General features: G+C 33.8%; 1 protein-coding gene across 8 annotated transcripts in view; it reads left to right on the forward strand.

Annotated features, from left to right (window-relative positions):
* KNTC1 (kinetochore associated 1) overlaps positions 1 to 21,439 on the forward strand; it is a 41,471-nt gene that overhangs the window by 663 nt on the left and 19,369 nt on the right. For all 8 annotated transcript variants that reach the window (XR_005102301.1, XR_005102302.1, XM_037375487.1 and 5 more), the window contains exons 3-37: positions 96 to 216; positions 620 to 735; positions 1,068 to 1,140; positions 1,766 to 1,843; positions 2,383 to 2,417; positions 2,649 to 2,759; positions 3,656 to 3,749; positions 4,100 to 4,152; positions 4,432 to 4,544; positions 5,835 to 5,889; positions 6,562 to 6,660; positions 7,719 to 7,762; positions 7,868 to 7,933; positions 8,027 to 8,102; positions 8,744 to 8,869; positions 8,963 to 9,052; positions 9,586 to 9,651; positions 10,148 to 10,209; positions 10,631 to 10,742; positions 11,494 to 11,637; positions 11,853 to 11,909; positions 11,992 to 12,093; positions 13,192 to 13,305; positions 13,810 to 13,953; positions 14,246 to 14,344; positions 14,795 to 14,898; positions 15,028 to 15,133; positions 15,867 to 16,001; positions 17,106 to 17,225; positions 18,022 to 18,091; positions 18,167 to 18,234; positions 18,802 to 19,094; positions 19,743 to 19,915; positions 20,102 to 20,199; positions 21,159 to 21,300. Coding sequence is in view for 6 of the 8 variants with exons in the window: in XM_037375487.1 (XP_037231384.1) it covers positions 96 to 216; positions 620 to 735; positions 1,068 to 1,140; positions 1,766 to 1,843; positions 2,383 to 2,417; positions 2,649 to 2,759; positions 3,656 to 3,749; positions 4,100 to 4,152; positions 4,432 to 4,544; positions 5,835 to 5,889; positions 6,562 to 6,660; positions 7,719 to 7,762; positions 7,868 to 7,933; positions 8,027 to 8,102; positions 8,744 to 8,869; positions 8,963 to 9,052; positions 9,586 to 9,651; positions 10,148 to 10,209; positions 10,631 to 10,742; positions 11,494 to 11,637; positions 11,853 to 11,909; positions 11,992 to 12,093; positions 13,192 to 13,305; positions 13,810 to 13,953; positions 14,246 to 14,344; positions 14,795 to 14,898; positions 15,028 to 15,133; positions 15,867 to 16,001; positions 17,106 to 17,225; positions 18,022 to 18,091; positions 18,167 to 18,234; positions 18,802 to 19,094; positions 19,743 to 19,915; positions 20,102 to 20,199; positions 21,159 to 21,300 (3,559 nt within the window). In the remaining 2 variants the exon portion in view is untranslated. The remainder of the gene's footprint in view (positions 1 to 95; positions 217 to 619; positions 736 to 1,067; positions 1,141 to 1,765; positions 1,844 to 2,382; positions 2,418 to 2,648; positions 2,760 to 3,655; positions 3,750 to 4,099; positions 4,153 to 4,431; positions 4,545 to 5,834; positions 5,890 to 6,561; positions 6,661 to 7,718; positions 7,763 to 7,867; positions 7,934 to 8,026; positions 8,103 to 8,743; positions 8,870 to 8,962; positions 9,053 to 9,585; positions 9,652 to 10,147; positions 10,210 to 10,630; positions 10,743 to 11,493; positions 11,638 to 11,852; positions 11,910 to 11,991; positions 12,094 to 13,191; positions 13,306 to 13,809; positions 13,954 to 14,245; positions 14,345 to 14,794; positions 14,899 to 15,027; positions 15,134 to 15,866; positions 16,002 to 17,105; positions 17,226 to 18,021; positions 18,092 to 18,166; positions 18,235 to 18,801; positions 19,095 to 19,742; positions 19,916 to 20,101; positions 20,200 to 21,158; positions 21,301 to 21,439) is intronic.

Genomic DNA, 21,439 nt, shown 5'->3' on the forward strand with positions numbered 1-21,439 from the left:
AGAGCTGAGTCTTTTTCTTAATAATTACCTGAGCTCCTTTGTCATATTTTCTAAAGTGTTTCAGTTACTCTCTATAACAAGCTTTTTCGTCTTAGGTCTCTGTTAATCCGCAGTTGCATGCATGCAGCTCAAGAGGTGGCAGTATTATTGCTGTTGACAGATCGATAGCAGTTCTTGACAGTACTGGGCAGTCTCTTCAGATGCACATTGGGTTTGGTAAGCTCAGTCCTTTGGAATTCCACTGGAAGCTAAAACTAACTTTTCAAATGTGTATGTTAGGTTTCCTTATGAAAATATAACAAGTGTCATTCATATGTAACTAGCTTGTGAAAAGATGTGTTATAGTAAATAAGTAATAAACGATTGCTGGTTCTTTATACAGTTAACTAAGTATTTCTGTGCAATTTAATAAGAATGCTCACTAACTTTTTACTGCAATGAAAATAATGGCTACCAAAACCACACCCTGTATGCCCTTTCCTGTACTTCGTTTAATCAAAATAAATAATTTTGAAGAAATCTGGGACACTGTATTGCCCAATTTCTGTGTTTCAAATATGAATATCTATTAATAAAACCCAAATCTTGATATTTGAAATTTTGCCATGGAACTTTTCAGATACTAATGTGGATGTAGTTGGTATGTGTCAAGAAAATCAGTTTCTTGTGGTTGGTGAGAGAAGTGGCAATTTCCATCTTATTCACATACCATCAAAACAAACCTTGCTAACTAAGGTACAGTAATTTTTCTGTTCTAATTTTGCTGAAAAACTTTTGTTCTCAGAATTTCTTTGCTACTTTTTTTTCTCTTCCAAATGTCAAAATAGAAACATTCTTGTGTTTTGAACATTTCTTCTAGTTTGAACAAATTTAAGTGACACTTTTGCTCCCATAAGTAACAAATAAGGAAATTATATTTAGGAATGGCATGTATAAACAAGAACCCATTCTTCATGAAAGAATAGGGTTTACTGTTTGAACTGATGATCAGTATTTCTAGTATTTTCTTTTTTTAAAATAAAATACAGAGTAATAGTCTAATAGTTTTTATGTTGATTCTGTTTTAGATTTTGGTTGAAAAATCTTTAAGTGAAAAGACCTACTTAAATCTCTTTATTGAAAAAGATAATGCAGATGCAGGTAAGAATTTGATTATTTCTGCCCCCTCCCCCCCCTTGTCTCAATGTTTGTGATTTTGTTGCCCTTTAATATTAATCTCTCAGGGAAAGAGACTACAAAATAAATAATCAGATGCAGCTTTACTTTGCATTGTAGACGTTAAACGCACTTTTCTTAATGCTTTCCTGTAAAGATATTTAGCTCTTATTAATTATTTTACAAATGTCATAGAAAACAACAAACATTCAGAACTCAAAACCTCTTTCTATTGAGACTGTGCTAAACATATGAAAATGCTCAAAAAGGAAGGATTCCTTCTTCTGTCAATCGGACTTCAGATTTTAGTAGTTTGTGTGCTTCCTAGTTTTGTTCTGTCACAATATAATGTATTTAAATGTAGTTTTGTCATGAAAACAGAATTTGCAGACTGACAGATGCATAGAAAAATTATATTTCAAACAAAACTCTAAGATGTACAGACTTATTCTACTCTTCGTTGAAAGTGATGGAATTTTTGTTTCAAATTGGTCTGTTGGTCAGATTATTTTTTTGTCAGTTATTTCACTCTTCTATTTATAAGCAAGTACTCTCTTTACTTACTCTTGAATACTTAAGTTTGAAATATTTGTATCGGGATTTTTTTTAGGTATTTATCATATGTTCATTCTTACAAACAATGGATTCTTCTGCATTATGTGTGTTCCACTTGCTGAAACACAGGAAGGTAGGATGATCTTCCAACCACTTGGGATTTACATTTGAACAGGGAGAGCTGTATTAAAAAAGTTTTTCCATGTCTCTTTCTAATAGGAATAAGATATTGAATTGGGATTTTCTATGTAATCTTAGTTTATTTTTAAACGGAAACCGATATACAAACTAGTTCTGTAATAAAACTGTTTCTGTATTCTTCATATAATTCCTTCAACTTAAGTTTCTCTGAATCAGTGCTTTAGAGAGAGAGTACTGAATACTATGGAAGCAGGATTTTAAGCCATAACCAATCTTAGCTGTACTGAAGGATATTGGGAATAATGTACATTTTTAATGCTGTATAAGTATAGTCATTAGTTCATTAGTTAATTTTCTGTAACTCAGTACAGTGTTGAATAGAAATAGACCCTGTCAAAGATCCTGGCAAAAGTGGTTTTCAGCATAGTTGGATTAGGATTAAAATATTTTATAAGACATTTAGCAGGGTTTTTTTCAATTTTGGAAAAGTTTATTTAACTGAATTTAACTGATTTTTTTTTTTTTTTGTAGCAATTGACAAGATGGATATATTTACGGGAAAGCAAGTAAGAAATACCTGCTAACTTGTAACATATGTGTTAAGTGAAGAGTTTGTAACAAAACTTGGTTCTGTACATTTCATGGACTACTTACCCATTTATTATTATAACTCATAATTGCAATTATCACTTTTTCTGTATATGGACAAGTGAGCAGTTCAAGGTTTTATCTACTAATGGTATGAACAACTTTTTTCCTTCCCCTTTTGTTTGCTTTCCCTTCTTCTACCTCACAAGTTACAAGGACAGATAAAGACAGCTTTCATTTCCACAGAAGAATATCACAGCCTTGGCTGTCAGGATTTTGTGCTAACTCACTTAGTGAACAAAATCCATTTGATAATTGTGGTAAGTACTAAGAATGGGTTTGTAACAATTTTGTGATCAGTGAGGGTGTTTTGATCTGCCACAAAATTTATTTCTAGCTGGATTAAAAAGAAGATAATAAACTTTTTACACTAAGACTTCTTGTCTTTAATTTCCTTCACTGTAAATTTAAAGTTTATCAGTTGTGCAGTCTGTCTGTAGTTTTTCTTGCAAGGAAATAGCTGTTGTCATTTCAAAACTTGCACTGTTACGATGGACAGGGGGAAAATATTTTCAGCCTGGATGCATGACCTTAGTAAATCACTGTGGTTCCTAGCCTGTACAGGCTAGTCTATTTACAGTCTCTTCCTTGAGCTCAGAGAGAAAGTTAAAGTTTGCAAGACTCTTCCAGTCAGGTTCACATTCAGCAAAGGCTTGCAAAGGTAACAATTAAGGTCCCAATTCAATAAAGCCCTTAAGCATGAATTAAGTACAGGAACTAATAAAAAATAAAAATATAGACATATTTTGAAATGTTATTTTGGACTAGAAATGAGTTTTCTCAGCTGATTGACTGAAGCTTGTTAAATTCAATGCAATTTTTCTCAGTAGGTTCAGTGTATGTTTCATTCAGGTTTTATGTTCTATGAGAATAGAAAGTGGATATTTTGAAATATGGCTTGTTTTTAGAAAAGCCAAAAATGTTTGGGGATGTTGACTGTTAACAATTACCATAGTAAATGCCAATCTTGAAAGGAGACAGGAAAAAGGCAAAATTAAAAATAAATAAATGTATTTTTCTGAACATCAGCATTCACCAGGAATAAAGTTTAAGTTAGTTTTTCAGCTTTTTGAGTTAAAAATCAATTGTAGAAACATGCCTGTCAATGGCCAAATTTCTAATGTATAACCCCATTTTGCTTTGCCTTTACTTATAGGGTAAAGGTGATTATGTACTCTCCAAATGGCAGGTAGACACTACCAATAACCTGGTGTCTGTTCGAAGTTTAGCTGATTCAAGTCTGATCAAAGGTAAAAAAAGTGTTTTTTCTTTTTATAGACAAGTGTGGAATTCATATTTAATTGCAGAAAATACTAAGACATTTTCAGTTATTTCACTGTTTTTAGTAAATGCACATAGACCAAATAGAATGCTCCTTGTAAAGGTACAGCCAAAACACATGCCTCAAAATTGTTGAGTTTAACTTGGATACATATATCACAACTCTATTTAAGCTAAACTTTTCACAGTCCTAGGAAGTTCCATGAGGTTAAACATCTGTAGGTTTCCAGTGCTTAGTTGTACATTTTAATATGGTTTTGCTTCAAATACATTTCTCGAGAAAAATAATAATTTTTTGGTGACTATGGATATTTTTTAGATGCAGTGAAGCTTCAAGTTCTTGGCAATCTGCTGTTTGTTTTAGATACAGAGGTATGTGTAATGATTTGGTTTAGCCTTTATTTTACAGTGTTCTTGAACCATCTTATAAAAATACTTTTTAAAGTAATAGCTTTAAAATATGTTTTTATAAAGTAAAGATTATTATATTTACAGAGGATATTGATCTTGCTGTGTTGGTTTTTTTTTATTCTACTCCTAGTCATTTAAGCTATGGAATGTGAATATTCTGCTCAAAAAAGACAAAAAGTGTCTTCTATGAAGAAAATATGAAAACCATATCTGTTTTGTGTTTGGTTTTTTTTAATCTAGAATATTTTAAGCATGTGGGATGTTTATTCTCTTACTCTAATTTGCGATTGGCCTTTAGTACATACTGAAGAATTTCTTCTAAGTACAGAGTCAGATTCTTCTCCAGTTTTATGGTAAGTAAAGAGCCATAGCACCAATCCTGAAAAGTGAAAAGTTCTCTGTCATTTCAGGAAATGAGCCACAAACACTTTTTTTCCTGTGGTAGTGATTTTTTAGAAATCTTTGAAATCTTTCTAGTCAGTAGCATAAAATAGTTGGACTGTAGGTGTCCTTAGTTCTGTGTTGTAGAAAAGAAAACCTGGACACTTTCTACATTTTCTTGGTTTATCTGTTACTGTTAAGGAATCTTGCATGTAACCTGTATCATTTAAGAAATACTTGTCTAAAGTCAGGTCTATAATATGGCTTACAGGTCTGATGTTATAAAAAAAGCTACTCTGTCTTTTGGACAGATAAATAGCAAGGTGTTCATTCTGCAGACGTGATACAAGAATTATTTACTTTAAAAAAATTAAAAAAGTATCTGTGGTGAAAAACAACAAAGAATTTGAAAAACAGGATGTTAGTTACATCCTTACAAACAGTTAACAAAATGTGGCCTTGAGGAAAAGAGCAAACACCATAAATAAGTCAAGCTAGAGCACAAGAAGATAAATTCAAGGAGAACCAAATGGTAATGAGACTAAACAGAAAATTACTGGAACTATTGTAAACTACCCTAATTAGCATACTAAAAGATCCACCCTCTAGCAAATACCGACCGACCCCTACTGAGGAAGCCCCCTCTCCACTCCACGGAACATGCACAGTAAAAACAAGAACACTGTACCTTTAAGTGGAGGTAATTGTAAGAACCAATGGAGATTAAGTGTGACTAAATGTGATTGTCAACGGTTATTCAAAGGGTATAAGAAGTTTTACTATGTGTTAAGAGGTGTGCTAGCTTTGTGGGTCTACCACCTAGCATCCATCTCTGTGCAGACATGCAATGACAAGTATCTCGACCCTGTGTGTGAATGGGCTCTTGTACACTGGGTGAAGAACCCAGATCCGGGATGAGAGATGGAGAGGCCAAAATTCTTATATGTGTGTATTGGTTAAAATGCGAAATAAATTAATGGCAGTTAAGATCAGAAAACAAGACTCTTGGCTCTTTCCACTGCTCTGTACCAGTTTAAAAACAAGAACTACATCCATGTGAAAAGCTTAAAAATGTCAGAAATGTGATTGTATGCACTCTGCATGCTAAAACACTGTTATTTTTGGGTGTGCTATAGGGATTTAAGAAGTACTAGTTTCCATGGAAAACTAAATTTTCTAAAACGCAGAAGCAAGAATATTTCACAGTTTTAACATAACATTTATACAGTATATTTTGCTTCTTTTCTTCTCTTGTTCTTTAGGCAAGGGCTTGCCAATGTTAAACTGATTGTCATGACAGTACCAAATAACAAACAGGTATAATCTCTGTATCTGTGTTCTGTTCCTTAGTTGTTATGCAGTCACTCAGAAAAAAAGAGCACGGTGGGTAGGAAGAAAATAAAAGGAGATGGCTAAATATTTGGAGTGAACAGAATTCTCAGGAGCTCAAAGTCAAAACTGAAGTGTGACCACCTATATATTAGGATATATCTATTAGGATACAGCAAGTGAGGGACTATTGTGATGTCTTATGGTGGTGACCAGTGCAAATGGTTGTTTTTTTTTAATGGATTGTTTGGGGTTTGTTTGTTAGCTTTTTTTAATGGTAGGCAGATGGGAGAGAGCAGCAAAATTTACTATTGTCTCATATATCTTCAGATTTCTTTACAGCAGTATCTCTGCTGTATTCAGCATCTACCTTTAAGTAAAGTCAGCAGAGTTAACTGAAAGAGAATTTCAGTTTCATGTAACTGTACAGTTATGCATAATTGTATTATGTCTAATTATACATAATAGTCTTATATACAGAGGCAACATCTATAAACTTCATTAAACTTTCTCAAATTATAGACCTGCTTCTTCATAAAACCTTATACTATTCCATCTAACTCCTTAAGAATCCAGAAATGATTCTGCAAACATCACTCTGTCACCAGTGTATGAGGGGGAAAAAATGTTACTTGTTTCTTTTCCCTTTTTTTTTTATAGATGAGAAGTCTAATGGTTTTTGCATTGCCCACTATGCAAGTGCTCTATTCTTTGGAAGTATCTATTGTTTCTTCGCTTGTTCAAAGTGGGATTGACACAGTATGTTTAGATGATTTTTGTTGTTGTTTTTGCTGTTCTTTGAAGAAATGTATTTGTCTTAATATGTATAATTATTAAAGAGGGTGCTGTGTTATTCTTCTTAAGTTAGAACCAATTTGTGCTAGGAACTGCAGGAACTATACAAAGAAATGTTAAATGATAGCCCCAAAGGATGGAGAAAAATAATTTTAGGCCCAGGTCTACTGCAGTGTTTAATACTACTGCCAGTTGTTCTTGCTGCTGAATACTGTATGAAGTTTTAAGTTCTCTTCCACAGAAAAATGCTCTGGGTTTATTTGGGAAATTTTTTTTAGATGAGAGAACAACTTCTTTTACTGTTTAAACTGCTTCCTTCTAAAGACCTTAACAAAAGAAGGTAAAAAAAGAAAGCAAGAACTTTATGAATTAGCAATGTTATAAAGACTGGTAAAGTGGAGTGGGGATGTGAGAGGACACCAAGTTAGAAGTCTAAGCAGTAGCTCTTCATTGGAATAGTGAAAGTGTTTGTAGTGGATCTGATACACAATAAAATGCAAAGCTGATGAAATTGCTTGCCTTGTATGAAGCACTTGACAGAAATGATCATATATGCAGTTACATAGTGGAGAAAATAATGGCTAATAAATCCCTTTTCTTTGATCTGAGATGATAAAGTTAAGGTGGGAAATGCCAAGGCATGTATTGCCTTTGTAGAATGTAGCATAGAGATCAGATTCTAAATGATGTGAAGATGGATACAGTGTGACCTGGTTATTGTTTGGACAAAATGAGAGTGTAATTTTGAGGAGATGATTCACTCAATGTGAACGGTGTACTGATGGTAATTCAACTGGGATAGCAGAGTACCTTCAGTCTTCAGTTAAGGCCCTGAGAAATTTTAGATAGTGCAAACTGTCCAGGAAATAACTTGCTAGGTTGTTTGGCTTTTTTTAAATGCTTATCTGAGAGAAAGGCAATAGTTTGTTTCTAGATTAAGAAACACTTAATGCATTACAGTTGTGCTTTCTTACAATTGATTTCCCATACCACCTAACGATTTCTGGTATTGCATGCTACAGGATACCATATACTTCTTGGAAGGAATTCATGCAAAACATGAGATGTAAGATAATGTTTTGTTTCTTACTAGGCCATTATTATATAAAAATGGCAGACTGCTTCTAATTGTAGTTGTTTCATAGTTCACATAATTCCCTCTCTTCCTCAGATCCTCTGAAGGCCCAGTTTCTATTGTTGTGATGAGAAGTTTAACTGAAGCCTTGCCAGAAAATAGGTAATGTTTTCTATGAAACACAATTTTATTATTATATTTCTTATCTGTGGTTTGGCACTTATGTTGAAGTAGTATACTTAATTTCATCCCTAGGCTAAGTCGCTTACTTCACAAACACAAGTTCACTGAAGCAGAGAGTTTTGCTATTCAGTTTGGACTAGATGTTGAGGTAAGTTGTCTGTTCTTGATAAATACATTTGGAGACTAATTAGTATAACTGAACTTAGGAGTAAGGATCTTGCCCTGTAGTCCAAGGGAAAGTATTAAAAATATTACCAATATAGAGAAATGTTACCTTACAAAGCAATTTGCTATACTTGAAGGCTGATTCAAAAATAGATGACTACGTGGTGAACTATGTTTTTATTTACAGTAACTAACAAACCTTGCAATGAGAAGTGGTGTAGAAGTACATCATCTGATCAAAATAAGTGCAGCTAGATCTAGAGAAGGCACATTTGTCCTTTAAGTAGCAGGAAGCACTGTTGCTAAAAAAAATTCAAAAAAGAATTGTCACATGCATTTATTAACACATAGTCTGGCTTCATTAACTGATTTATTCAAATAATGCAATTTGAATATTCCCTCTGCTTTTTTAAATAAAAAAACAGGCCTAGCTGGTAAGATAAAAAGATACCGTGATTGTTAGGGACTAATTTGTAGTGCATTTCTGTAATGAAATCATTCAATGTAAGTGGACACACTTTATCTCAAAAACATTGTAAATGGAAGCATAGAGTTTTCATTTGAAGACTGTCTGCTTGAAACTTAATTGCATCAAACTGAAAACTGTGTTTCTTTTTTAAACAGCTTGTATACAAAGTGAAAGCAAACACTATTATAGAGAAACTAGCTTCAGCTTCTGTTGGGACTTACAGTCGTGAAGTCTGGCTGGATCTTGTGAATGAAGCTAAAGAAAATTTGCAAAAAATTCAAGTATGTTTCTATTTCTACCCTCTTTCTCTAATAAAGTAATTCAAATTATAAAGGAGCTTGAAATTAATTTTAGTTGTTTCCTTATGCAAACAGGATAGTCGGTTTGTTGTGGATTACTGTATAAATGCTCCATGGCCGCTGTATGAAGCCACTCAAGAAATGTTGAACTACGCTAAAGTCAGAGTAAGGGGTTTTATTTGTTTAAATTGCTTATACTTGTCCATTCCTATTACATGATTCTGTACAACTTGAGATGGGGGACATCTTCAAACCAGTTACAGTCATTCAAAAAATAAATGCATTTTAAATTGTATGAAGAAGGAGCAAGGCTTGTTCCAACATCACTCTTGCTTTTACTTAAGGGCAAAAACGAGCTTATAGTTTCATTTTCACATCAGAAAGCAGGTTTTAGTTTTGAGTAGTAGTCTTTTTAAATCCCTTTTAACTACTAATTTTAGGACTAAAAGCTCAAAATGGTTCACCTTTTCTGTTTTCATTATTTTAGTCTTTCCTGTCTTATCAAAGAGTATGAGAGAGATACGTATTACCTGTCTGATCCTGCATGTAGAAATCCAGTCAGAGTCTAACACTGTGAAATACAGACTCCAGTTTACAGAGATACTAAGTTTTTTCTTGTATGCTTATTAAATTTGTAGTACTATCTGGCATGTTCTGCATAGAGTTGTCAGCCTAACCATTTCATGTATTTTTTTCAGATCTTGAAGAAAGATGATAGAAGCATTGCTCCATCATGTGATGAGGCTCCAGTATCCATAACTGAGGTGAGGGCAAACTCCTTGGCCCAAGAGTATCTTATGATAAACAATTACAATGTAGAGTTTTAAAAACTGCTACTGTTGAACTTCTTAAAAGTCTAGCCGAACTTATATTTTGTAGTATGAAAGAGAACCACAGTAATGACAGATTTCAGAAATAAGCAGCTTCTTCAGTCATAGAAGGAATCATTTTCACATGCTTCAGAAATTAGAGGAAGAAGCTTTCTTAAGTGCTTTTATGTATTTAATTTTGTTTCTAATTTAGTTCTGTTGTATACTGGACAGGCCTCATCTGCCTTCAAGGAAAATCAGTGTAAAGCTTGAAGCATCTGAGAATTTGGATTAATGCTTTATTAAACAAACTTGCATATGTAATTAACTGAAACTCTTGTAAAGTCTTTCTTTTCCTCTGTTCTTCCTCTTTGTGATTGTTATTCTAATCATCTAATATTACTGTTCAGTAAGACAGATATTGACCTAAATCTCTTGTCTGCATTTTCAGGTATTGAGAGCTCAGGCAAGGCTTACAACTTTTTATGGAGCTTTTGGATCAGAGAAATTCAGGTTTGTTTCTGTTTGCTCATTGATTTAGAGTCAGTGTAATTGTAATGGTTAAGTATGTGCTATTGAAATTAAGAAAAAAGTTTTTTTTTAGTTATTTAAACTTTAAACCCTTCCTTCTCTTCCTGAAGTTTACCATCCTCTACTGTGGAGAAGGGAGAGTACAGAGAGGTTGAATTATCCTGTATGTTGAAAATTTATATACCTTTTTCACATGCACTATCTTGTATAGATTATTTTTTTTTGTTTAACATATATAGGAGGGGTTGTCATTTTATGCGTACACAATCTAACACTACTGTTGTCTCTTACAGCATGTAATACTACCTAGAAAAGGTTTGAGGTCTGTTGTCCCACCCCGCCCAACTCCTTCAGTATTGACATACAACAATAACAGAGTTTCTTTTCCTCCTCTTGCTTCTAGTGGTATTGCTTGGACAGAATTCTTGAATAACAAAGATATTTTCAAGAATATCCTATTTCAACTAGAAGGAGGAAATTTATCTTGTGCGCAGTACCTCTGGCTTAGGCATCAGGTGAGATGGCATAGGCATTTCCTTGGTATTTATGGAGGGTGTTAAGGTCTCTGAAATTTTCCAGCCTTATTTAACAGAATCAGACCAATGCAGTTATAAAACAGCTCCTCAAAGAAGCAGAGGTCTATGGTAGAATCTCATCCATCATCACAATGATTACCTGTTCACCTAGCTGCTTAGAAGGCTGAACTTTTTATTGATTTAGGAATAAACTGGTATTTCTGATGTCAGAATGCATATTTTGAGGTCTGAAGGACAACAGTTTTTTGATATATTCTGTGGTGGTTATAATTTTCCATTCACCTTATTGCAAGCAGAGCTCTCAGAATTTTTAAGTGGATGTTTGCTGGCTACCTTAAAATCCTTCAAAAATAATCACATAGACTCCTTACTCTGAATGACACATTCATAATGGTGGCTATGGGCTATTATATTCTTCAGTGCAGGACTTTCAGGTCCATGACTGTTGTTTTCTTAATAAGACAGAACTATAGAGCAAGTTGTGAAGTAATAGGACATGATCCTTCCACTGCAATTTGCAAAGAAATTGATTCACTTAGGACTTGTTTAAGAAGGCCAAGCTGTAGTTGTTCTGAACAAGGCTATATTTTTTATAAAATTCCTGTCTAATTGCTGAGATTTCCTCTTTGTGTGAAATCTATTGCTTCTGCCTATTAGTGAAACAGCTTTACAAAGTATCAGATAAACATATAATTCATATTATCTGTAATGGTTCTGTTTAATATTTCAGGCAGATTTTGAAAGCAGTTTTGATGAGAAAATGCTGGAGAACTTGCTTAACGCCATCCATTTCACTGTTCCTTTGAAGGAACTACATTTGTGGCTTAAAAATGTCGTGGTTCCTTTCTTAAGAAGAGTTGTGCCACAGGGACAGGTAAGACTGACTTAATAAATACAAAATTTGTTTTTCTTAGGCTAAGGTAGTTTTACTCAGACCTACAGACTTATGTCAGAACCTTGTTGCTGCCTTTTAAAGACATTCTTTTCACTACAGTTTATATTTTAAAATCTTGTAAAAAAAATTTCTAATCGCAAATTTTGCTTTGATAGATAGCATAATTCTACTTATAACTGTTTGGGTTTTTTCAGAAAATATTAGCAAAATGGCTGGAACAAGGTGCTCGAAATCTTGAATTAACTGACAAGGTAAGTCATACTGCAGAAACTTTGTGTGTCTTGTGTTTCAATATGTATAATGTAGTTTGCTAATACCAATTCTTTTGGACAGGCAAATTGGCCAGAAAATGGACTCCAAATGGCAGAGCTTTTTTTTACAAGTAAAAATCAAGGTGAAATGGGACTGACAACTTTTGGCCAGTGGATTCCTTTGGTAAGAAATGTAGCAAATACAAGGATTTGCTACTAAGAGACTTTAGAACATGTGCTCCATGCTAAAGTTGAAATAGATGATAATTAGGTCCCTGTTGGTTTTAGTGAAGACTGACTTAATTCCATGAAAGGAAGGAACTCAGTTCAAGTCTTCTTGGGTTTAAAGATTAAAAAAAAAAAAAGTCAGTGCAACCTTAATACCCTTTAACAGATGTACTAATAGTCTAAATATGAATAATATTCTTGAATACTCTGTAGCACACAAATAAGCCTGAGTACTACAAAAGACTTAAATTTCATTAAAGATACTCCTTATGAACTTAAATTAGAAACATGTCTCACCTCTGTCAAAATTTTTGGAAATTCACTGCGATTTGCCACGTGTTATGGCCTGGAGAAAACAGGTATTAAAAATCAGCTAGCTGTAACGTTATAAATGCTGAATTTGTGAAAACACAAATTCTGTATGTTATATATCCTAGGTATAATAGCACCTATAAGAGTGGTAGTATGAAAGTGGAGAAAGATAAAACGCAAAGCTAACCAGCTGTGCATTTTAAAAATTGGAAATACTGACATTCTAGTTAGATCTCCTGTCTTAAACTTCTGAATGCCACACTCAAAGTGCATAATGGAAGGAAGAGAAATTTACTCCAAGTCCCACTTTCAACATGTACTTGATTTTCATTGTTGTATGCCATATAAAGGTAACATTTCAGCATGTATATTTATAAAATCTTCAAGACTGCAAGGCATCAACATTGTTTGTTAGGTTTCTTGGAAAACTGCATGTAAAAGAGGGTTCAGACTCCAAAGAAAATGTCGGCGACGCGTTCATCTTATCAATCATTAAGACTTTTAGGGAATGAAACACTCATCCCTCTTCCCTGTGCAGGGGCTACTAGCGCATTGCTGTCTTTATATTTAGAATCTTTTCCTAATATCTTACCAGAATCTTCCTTGCTGCATTATAAGTCAACTACCCTTGTCTTATAGCAGAGATGTGGAGAATAATTTTTCTTCGTGTTTATGACAGCCCTTTAATGGTCTTGAAGATTGTAGCAAGTCTTTTATGTTTCACTTCTAAATACTGTTTCAGAGATGTGACTGTGAAGAGGTACATAGGTTAAAGAAGCTGGTAAATGATTTACAAGAGCTGATAAATCTGTACAGAAAATACAACTGCAGGCTGGCACTCTGTGATTTTGAAAAGGTAATTCTGCAGACACTTCAAAAAGTGCTTTTGAGTAATGGATTGTTCTGAGAAGGAAAAAAAATCTTGTAGCATGCGATTTTTAAGTCAGACAAAAGGGGAATCCTGGTGGGGAGTGGTTGTTTAGACTTGTGTTCATAAGCTGCTAAGACTATTTGATATGTTGTGTTTGTTACAAATTTTGTTTCAACCATTGGTATAAATACATATTGTGACAAGATACTATAAGAGGGTTAAACATGGCGTAAACTCCATGATTTGCAGTTCATTACAGATGGTATACTATGGAGCAAGCATTAGCAACAGAGCAATTATAAGTACAACTGAACAATAAGAGGCTTTGTAAAAGAAAGCTTTTATTTGAGTTAAAGATGGATGCTAGTTCTCAAAATAATTTAATTTATTTCAATGGACACTGGATGCTGAATTATTTCCTAGAGATTTAAAGGATCATGTACTAACAGGTGCAATGTTCTAACATGGCATGTTCTGCTTGCTGCCCAGGAAAATGCAACTACTATTGTGTTTCGCATGGTTGATAAAATTTTGGCACCAGAGCTTGTCCCATCAATTTTGGAGAAGTTTATAAAACCCTACCTGTGCGAACATAATCTACAAAAGGATGAACTCCTTCTACAGTATATAAAGGTATCCATATTTTCTTCTTTTTGAAGAAAGCTATTTAAACATGAGTAAGCAGAAAACAAATCTGCTGACCATTTATATTTACACTTGAATTTTAGGACCAGTTTTCAGATTAGCTTATCCTGTCAATGAACTTTTTGATAGTTACTATTTCAGTAATAAGGCATTAACAGATACAAGGGAAGATAGCCAAATCTATGCCTTAATGTAAAAAAAAAAGTTTAATTTTTGTTTCTATTATATACCTATCTTTTCTGATTTAAAATATCCTAATAATTTTTATCAAAATATACAGAATTTGCTGGAACGTTGTTTCACCCGGTCTACTTCCGTATTTGAAACTGCATGGGAGGCAAAGGCAATAGCTGTCATTGGCTGTATCTCTGATACAAATGTAAGTATATTTTATGAAACAGGCATCAGGTGGCTCTAATGCATCAGTTCAGACTGAAACACATAATTTTTATGTAAGCATATGAGTACACTTTTACATGAGTGGTAGGAGGAGGAACAAATAGAATACTGTCTTTTTATTCTATTCTGGTAATCTCCCATGTGATGTTCTTTGCTTGAGAATTTAATTGTAGTTTTGATGTCAGCACTTGGAAAACTCACCAACTTTAATATGTATGAAACTCAAGCTCTACAATGTTGTAAATTACTGTAAGCATTTTCTAATCTAAACTGACACATCTATTATGAAAATGAATTCCCTTTATGCAAGTGAAGATTGGGCAAGGAAGTAAAATGCTTGTCTAAATGAATCAATCACATGTGAACAATACTTCAAGAGATTACCTTGTAACTTACTTTGAAAATTAAGCTCTTCATGTTCCTTTTATAGCTGAAATTTGATGCAGTTCTACAGTTAATGCATAGTGCTATGGTACCGTGGAGTGCAGCAGTGGAGCAGCTGGTGAAACAGCATTTGGAAATGAATCACGTCAAGTAAGGCAACATTCACAGTCTATGCCTTGGTTTTGTGTGTACTTTCAAGTAGAATTCTGTTTTTGCAGGAGAGAAATACTGTGTATCTGATGTAGTATGATGATTAATAATAGTCTAATTTCTCCATAGAGTAAAGTTACTGCAGGAAAGTTACCGACTGATGGAGATGAAGAAGCTTTTGCGAGGCTATGGGATAAGAGATACTAATCTTTTAAAGGACAAGAAGATGATAATGGTAATTGATCAGCATTACTCTTATTTCTGTTAAACAAAAATCTCTACACTTACCTGCTTGTATTTTAATGGGGTATTAGAAGCCAGACTTTTCAAAAAATCTTAGCAACTGGTAGCTCCCACTTGTTACCAATATCCATTTTTCTTGTCCTGTTGGAACATGGTTTTTGTCTAAAAGCCTACTCTTTTTTTTTTTTTTTTTTTTTTTTTTTTTTTTAAATTAACAGATTAGTTTAGCCCAACCTGATTAGCACAGCACTGATAATATAGTATTTTCTGTATGGGGGAGGTGGAAAAAAAAAAAAGAGGAAACTAACAAAATGGAAGGCTAACTCCTCTCAAGACTTCAGATCTGGTTTCTCCTAAAGTCACAGTGAATAATATTTGGTGATATTTTTAAGGGTTTTGTTGTTGTTTTGTTTTTTGCTTGTTTTTTTTAGCATTTCCCCTCTACTGGGGGAAAAACATGAGTATTTCTGGAAAAACTCCTTGCCATCCTGTGGAGCCAGATGAGTCCCCTGAATTTTTAGAGTTCACAGGATAATTCTCTTTCCCAAGCCAAATCATCTCCCAGTTATGCTTTAGACAAGCCTTCTCTAGATCCAAGTTTTAAACTTCTAGGTAACTTGCTTGGTATGAGCTGTACAATCATGATGCAGAAATAGTGTATAAAAATTAATTCCTTTGTTACCTTGTACATCAACAAACTAAAGTTTGTATCTGATCTCTTACAGAGGCTAGTGAAATACATTCTTAAACAAGATACCCCTACTTCTTTGGAGGATGCTCTGAAAATTGTAGCAGCATATATGTTGCCCACTGTGGAAGTCTACATTTTGAGGATGATAGATCTGATTGACAAAGAAAGGGTACTGAAATACTTCATGTCAATTGATCTCAGAATTTAAAGACACTGAGGCCTATTTTCAAAACAGGGACAAGTTGTACTACTTGCTGAAATCTTACGCATGGTTTACATAGAATTTTTTAAATACGGTTCTATTAATTGTACACATAACTGTCTATACTTAACATTGAAAATGAGACCTTTGTCAGAGCTTTAAACACCATGAGCCATCTTCATTTGTGGCAAAAAAGGATGAAAAGTATGACCCACAACATACAATACAAGTTTGGAATTCAAGTCTACATATTTTCACATACTACTGTTGCTACAGTTGTTTTGGGGCAAGTTGCTTTCTTGCCAACAAAAAAATAAATATATCCTTCTGAGACATGCTTTCTTCTGATGCACCCATACCCCATGAGTACAGACCTGCCCCTTTAGTATTGAAAGCACCTGAATGTTGTCTTTGAATGTTTATCTGTTGGTATGAAGTTTTCTTCCAAGTTAATTTCAAGTCCCAGTTTAACAAAAAACTCCCTGAAGTTATCTTTAAATTATATTGATATCCTAACTAGAAACATCTACTTTTGCTTGCTGCATTATAGTAGGTGTGATTACCCTTATGTCCTGTGGTTGTCCCTGGTTATTTTATTGAGATCTCTTTAAGCTGAAGAAAAGGAGGTTTTTTGATTAAAGGAATCAAATTAACTCCCCTGCAAAACAGCTTTTCTCATGTTAATGTTTGTTCTGACTTATTAGCACACGGATTATTGATAATCATACTGTTTTAAAAACATTGCATAATTGCCATTTAACAAAACTGCATTTTAATTTGCTTATTATAACCCTTAGTGAGTAAGCACATAGATTTTACTGAAAGCCTTACAGATTTATTAAAAACTATTCAGGGACTTTAAGGAAGTCATATCATAGCAACTCTATTTTATAAAGAGATTTGAAATTCATCCCCAGAATATTAATCTTACCCAAGTGGCCATCATGTAACCATTGTATGAATTGCTTTTCCAAAAGTAAATGCCCTTTTCTTTTGATTATTTCTGGTTTACTTTTTTTTTTTTTTTTTTTCCCCCCCCTCTCTCTCTCTCCCCACCCCACCCCACTCCAGGGAGAGGAATCTCTGACTTTATTAAAATCTCTGGCTCCTGCTGAAGCTGAGAAGGTTGCAGAGAGATTGAGTATGTGGGGAACCCTGGTATTACAGAATAAAGCAGATAACCCTGAAGAGGTACCAAGTCATTTGACATTGTAAAGTGTGTGCACAAATAATTCAAAATACTATTCTTATGCAGATGCTTAAAAAAAGGTAGGGGATGCAAATGTAAATACTGTGTCTTCCAACAAAAAGGAGTGATGAACTGGTGCTGCTTTGAGCAACAGGTTAGCCTAGGTAACCTCCTGAAGCCTCTTCCAGCTTGGGTTTATTCTGATTCTGTGCACTATGTAATATTTTTGTGTTATTTTTAAAGGCATCTCCACACAGTGGCATGTCTATCTGAATTCAATTAATAATTTATAAATCTTGCTGGATTATTACACCTCTAGTCCTATCTATTTTCCTGTTCTTTCTTTAGTTGCTTGGAAAACATCTATTTAAAAACTGTAGGTGTGGCTTTGCCATGCACCAAAGTGGGTTGAAGCTTCACATGTGACAGTATGCATTTCTGTCTCACAACCCCAGAAGAGAATTTTTGTTAACAGTTGATTTAGGGAGTTATTCTGGGCAAGGGAAGGACAAACAAAGGGAGAAGGGTGGATATTTTCAAAACTCCTGTGAGAGCTAACAGACTGTGTGGAATATGTACATATTACAGCTATAAAATATTTGCTATTTCTGTAAAGGATGCATATATGCAATAACTTTGTTTCCTTCTTTTTCAACTAGTTTTATCTTAGACTTGGTAATTGTTGCTTTGTAGACATTTGTAGAGCATTGCCTATTAATAGAGTGGAAGCCTGAGGGTTGCTGTCTGTTACTGGCAACATTTTGACCAAACAGAGTATTAACCTCTTCCTTTCTGCAGCACAAAATGCAAATGTTGATGACTAAGACACTCGTGGAAATCCTTAAATTCCTGTTCAGCCTACAAAGAAGTAAGCCACAACTTTAAAATCTTACGTTTTGTTTGTAAATGGAGGCAGGAAGTAATTGTTTTTCATCTCCAACAGACAATCCTCTGAAAAAAGATGAATGTGAAGCAAACCTGAAAATGTTTGAAACACTTGCTACCCTGCAGGTAGGTATCTTTATAGTTTTAGACTGCTTTTGATTTACTGTAGTTATTATAATTGTTCTTATAACATGGATGATATTAAAAATTAATTGTATTTACAACTTGTATGCAAAGGTTGTTTTTATTACTGACTTCAAAGAGATTCTAAGGCTCATCAAGCAACTTTAAATAGTACCTGGGAAAGTTTCCAATGAGTAGAATTCAGTTGTCCATTTAAACCCAAAAATTAGATACCCTCTCAGAAATCTTAATTGCTTCAAAGATTTAGTAATACGGTACTGTAATATTTTATTAAGTTCCTATCATGGTTTGTAAACTTTAATTATTTAATGCAGCATTTGAGCATGCAATATCCTTTAGGGTTTTTTTTATTTTGCTTTACCTACTGTCTAGCGATATTCTCTACTTTATTACATAAATCAGTTGGTAGACACTAGTAAAGTCAACTTCATACTGCAAGTATTCCTCTAAGAATGAAACAGGAAATAAACTTTTTAACAAAAAAACCCGCAATATTTTTAAAAGAAGTTACATGAATACAAATATATAATTTTTTTGTTGTTGTTGCAGGAAGATTTTGATATTTTTCTTTCAGTTGAAGAATTTAGGAACCCTTCAATGATGTCTAGGCTTCTTGAGAATCACATAAAAGCTTATGTAACTGTCAGATCTCTGTCAAAGTCTAGAAAAGTGCAAACAATTAATTATAATTCAGAAGATGGTAAAACCAAGAACCGTTGTACTGAATCAAGGTTGCACAGACTGGCTTTGCTCCTGCAAAGGTCAGAGCAAGAACTGGGAGAAAAACTGGTCTTGAGAGCACTAGATGCTGGAAAAGTTGAAGATGCTGTAAAAATATGCAGGTAAAACTGCAAAGGTTTTCAAGATTATAACTTTTAATGGGCTTTTCTGCACTATTTCTGATACTTTGCAGAAAAAAGTAAATGTAGAGCAAAGGAAATCATATTTTGTTTTAGGTTTTTGCCTAAAAATGAGTGTTTAAGAAATATGTTTATATTGCTTGTATGCAATACTGAATGTAGAGTGAAGTAGCTGTCTCTGAAAATGGCCATTGGTTTTTGCCCTAACGTGATTACTAAGTGAAAAGATTCCCTACACTTTTATAGGAGAGATAAGTAAGGCATGATATTAAATGACCATTATGAGAGTTTCTCAGCTTACACAGATAGAACTATAGTACACTGACTGTATGTACCATGTCATAGTTTCTAGCTGGTCTCTGCCTCATGCCTACCTGCCCCCAAAAGAGACCAGATGAAAATATTAAATATAATTTTTATTACTAATGTGTTTTATGTGCTGCAGTATATGTCTCTAAGGTAAGCTCCACTGTAATTTTTCACTTCAGTCACAAAAGTTTTAGTTGCAGTAAGTCATATAGGTGAAATAAGTAAGAGAGAATTAAATAGTTCGAACAGAATGTAGCCTTAAGTAAAAGCCCTAAAGACTAGTATTTTTAATATCCTTTGTTGTTGTTTTTTTATTAATAGGGAGTTCTATGAAAATCACGCTAATGAAGAAACAGGGAAGCTGCTGTTTTCAGCATGTCAAAGACTTTGTCATATGTTGGGAGCTGATGTTCCAATGATCGCTCCTAATGACATGAATCTTCCAGCAGTGATCTATGAAATGGCTTGCCAAGCAGCTACAGTATGTAGTCCAGGTAATTACTATTATAATTTATTTGTGTTCGTATTGGGAATCCAACTTCCCAAGCAATATTTAATAAACCTGAAAACAAAGTGAATTTCTAGATATGCCTTTGTAAAAGTAGGTGCTGCAGCAAATTGTTTCCTTTTAAATAGGACCTTCCAGTCCCAGTATGCTAATGATCTTAATATTTTTACAGATTTACTATTAGATTGTCTAGAACTATGTAAATATACTTTGGTTGCCAAGGATGCTTACACACAGTGCCAAATAGAAAACTATGGATTTACAGCAAAGGTATTTTCTGCTAACTTAAATACATTTTTATTAACATATGTGATGTCTTGGTTGACTAAATAGTGTTCACTGTACATATTTTTTATTTTCTCCCATTTCTCCAGCAGTATTTAATCAGCTTGTTTAAAAAGCAAACAACAAACCTCCACCCCCCACCCAGCTCTACAAATAAAAAATTTCCTGAATATGTGTGTACTTCAACATAAAGAGTAAACTGGTTTGAATACTAAACACAGTGCAGCTGTGACACAAGCAAAAGTAGCATTCTCAACTTATGTTTCAGTGTAGTAAATCCTGCTAATGTAACTGAAAATAATAATTTTATTTAATAGCTGCTGCCAGGACTGCTAGTGATTGTAAAGAGCTGACTTTATAAAAGCTTTTTTTTTTTTTTTAATAGGTAAAATAATGGCAGGAAGAGTTTGATTTTTAAATGCATGTATTATGTGAAGGCATTCCCAACAGTTTTGTACAGCTTTAAGATGGATCAAGTTCTTGAATAGCACCTTTGTTTTTAGTCCAGGTCAAGCAGTGCTTCAGGCTGCTTGAAATGAATGGCCTCTTACAGTTTGAGTGGAGTAGATCAAAGTGGCTAGGCAAGCATATTTATGCACTGAATGTCATTTTTCAAAAAAATTATCCATTTGAAAAATGTTTGCTTATAGTATTTGGCCAAGAATGTTTATGAAAGCCTCCATTAAAATAATTAAGAATGCATTTTGGCTGTACAACTAAATAACTGCCACATTAAAGAGAAATGTGGCCATTCTAAGTAGGAAACATGTTTAATTCTACTAGACATTTAACAGAAAGTAGTGTAGTAGAATCCATTTTCAAATAGAAGATCATGTTCCATTCCTGTATTCAGAAACTGGAATCTCTTGTAACGCTTAGTTTGTTTAATAGGCTTACTAGCTATTATTTTTATTGTGTATACTTTTGACAATATTCTTATTTAGACAACATCCTTTGGAGGAGATAAAGATCCTTATGAAGAGTGGACTTATGATGACTTCTTCAATGAAGATGGCATAGTTCTAGATCCACAGATAGCTCTTCCAGTTGCATATGAGACTATCTCTTCTCTTCTGCCTGTTTGTGGTAAACTTGCTTTCCTGAACATTGAGTCAATATAAAATCTGTATTTTGTATTGATTTTTGTCTAGGTATATAAATAATGCAGCACTTGTGTGGAAATTACCACCTCAGAAATCTCAGTTAGACAAACTCACGGAAGAAA

The sequence above is a fragment of the Falco rusticolus genome, chromosome 1 (assembly GCF_015220075.1).
Source record: "Falco rusticolus isolate bFalRus1 chromosome 1, bFalRus1.pri, whole genome shotgun sequence".
Lineage (NCBI taxonomy): Eukaryota > Metazoa > Chordata > Aves > Falconiformes > Falconidae > Falco > Falco rusticolus.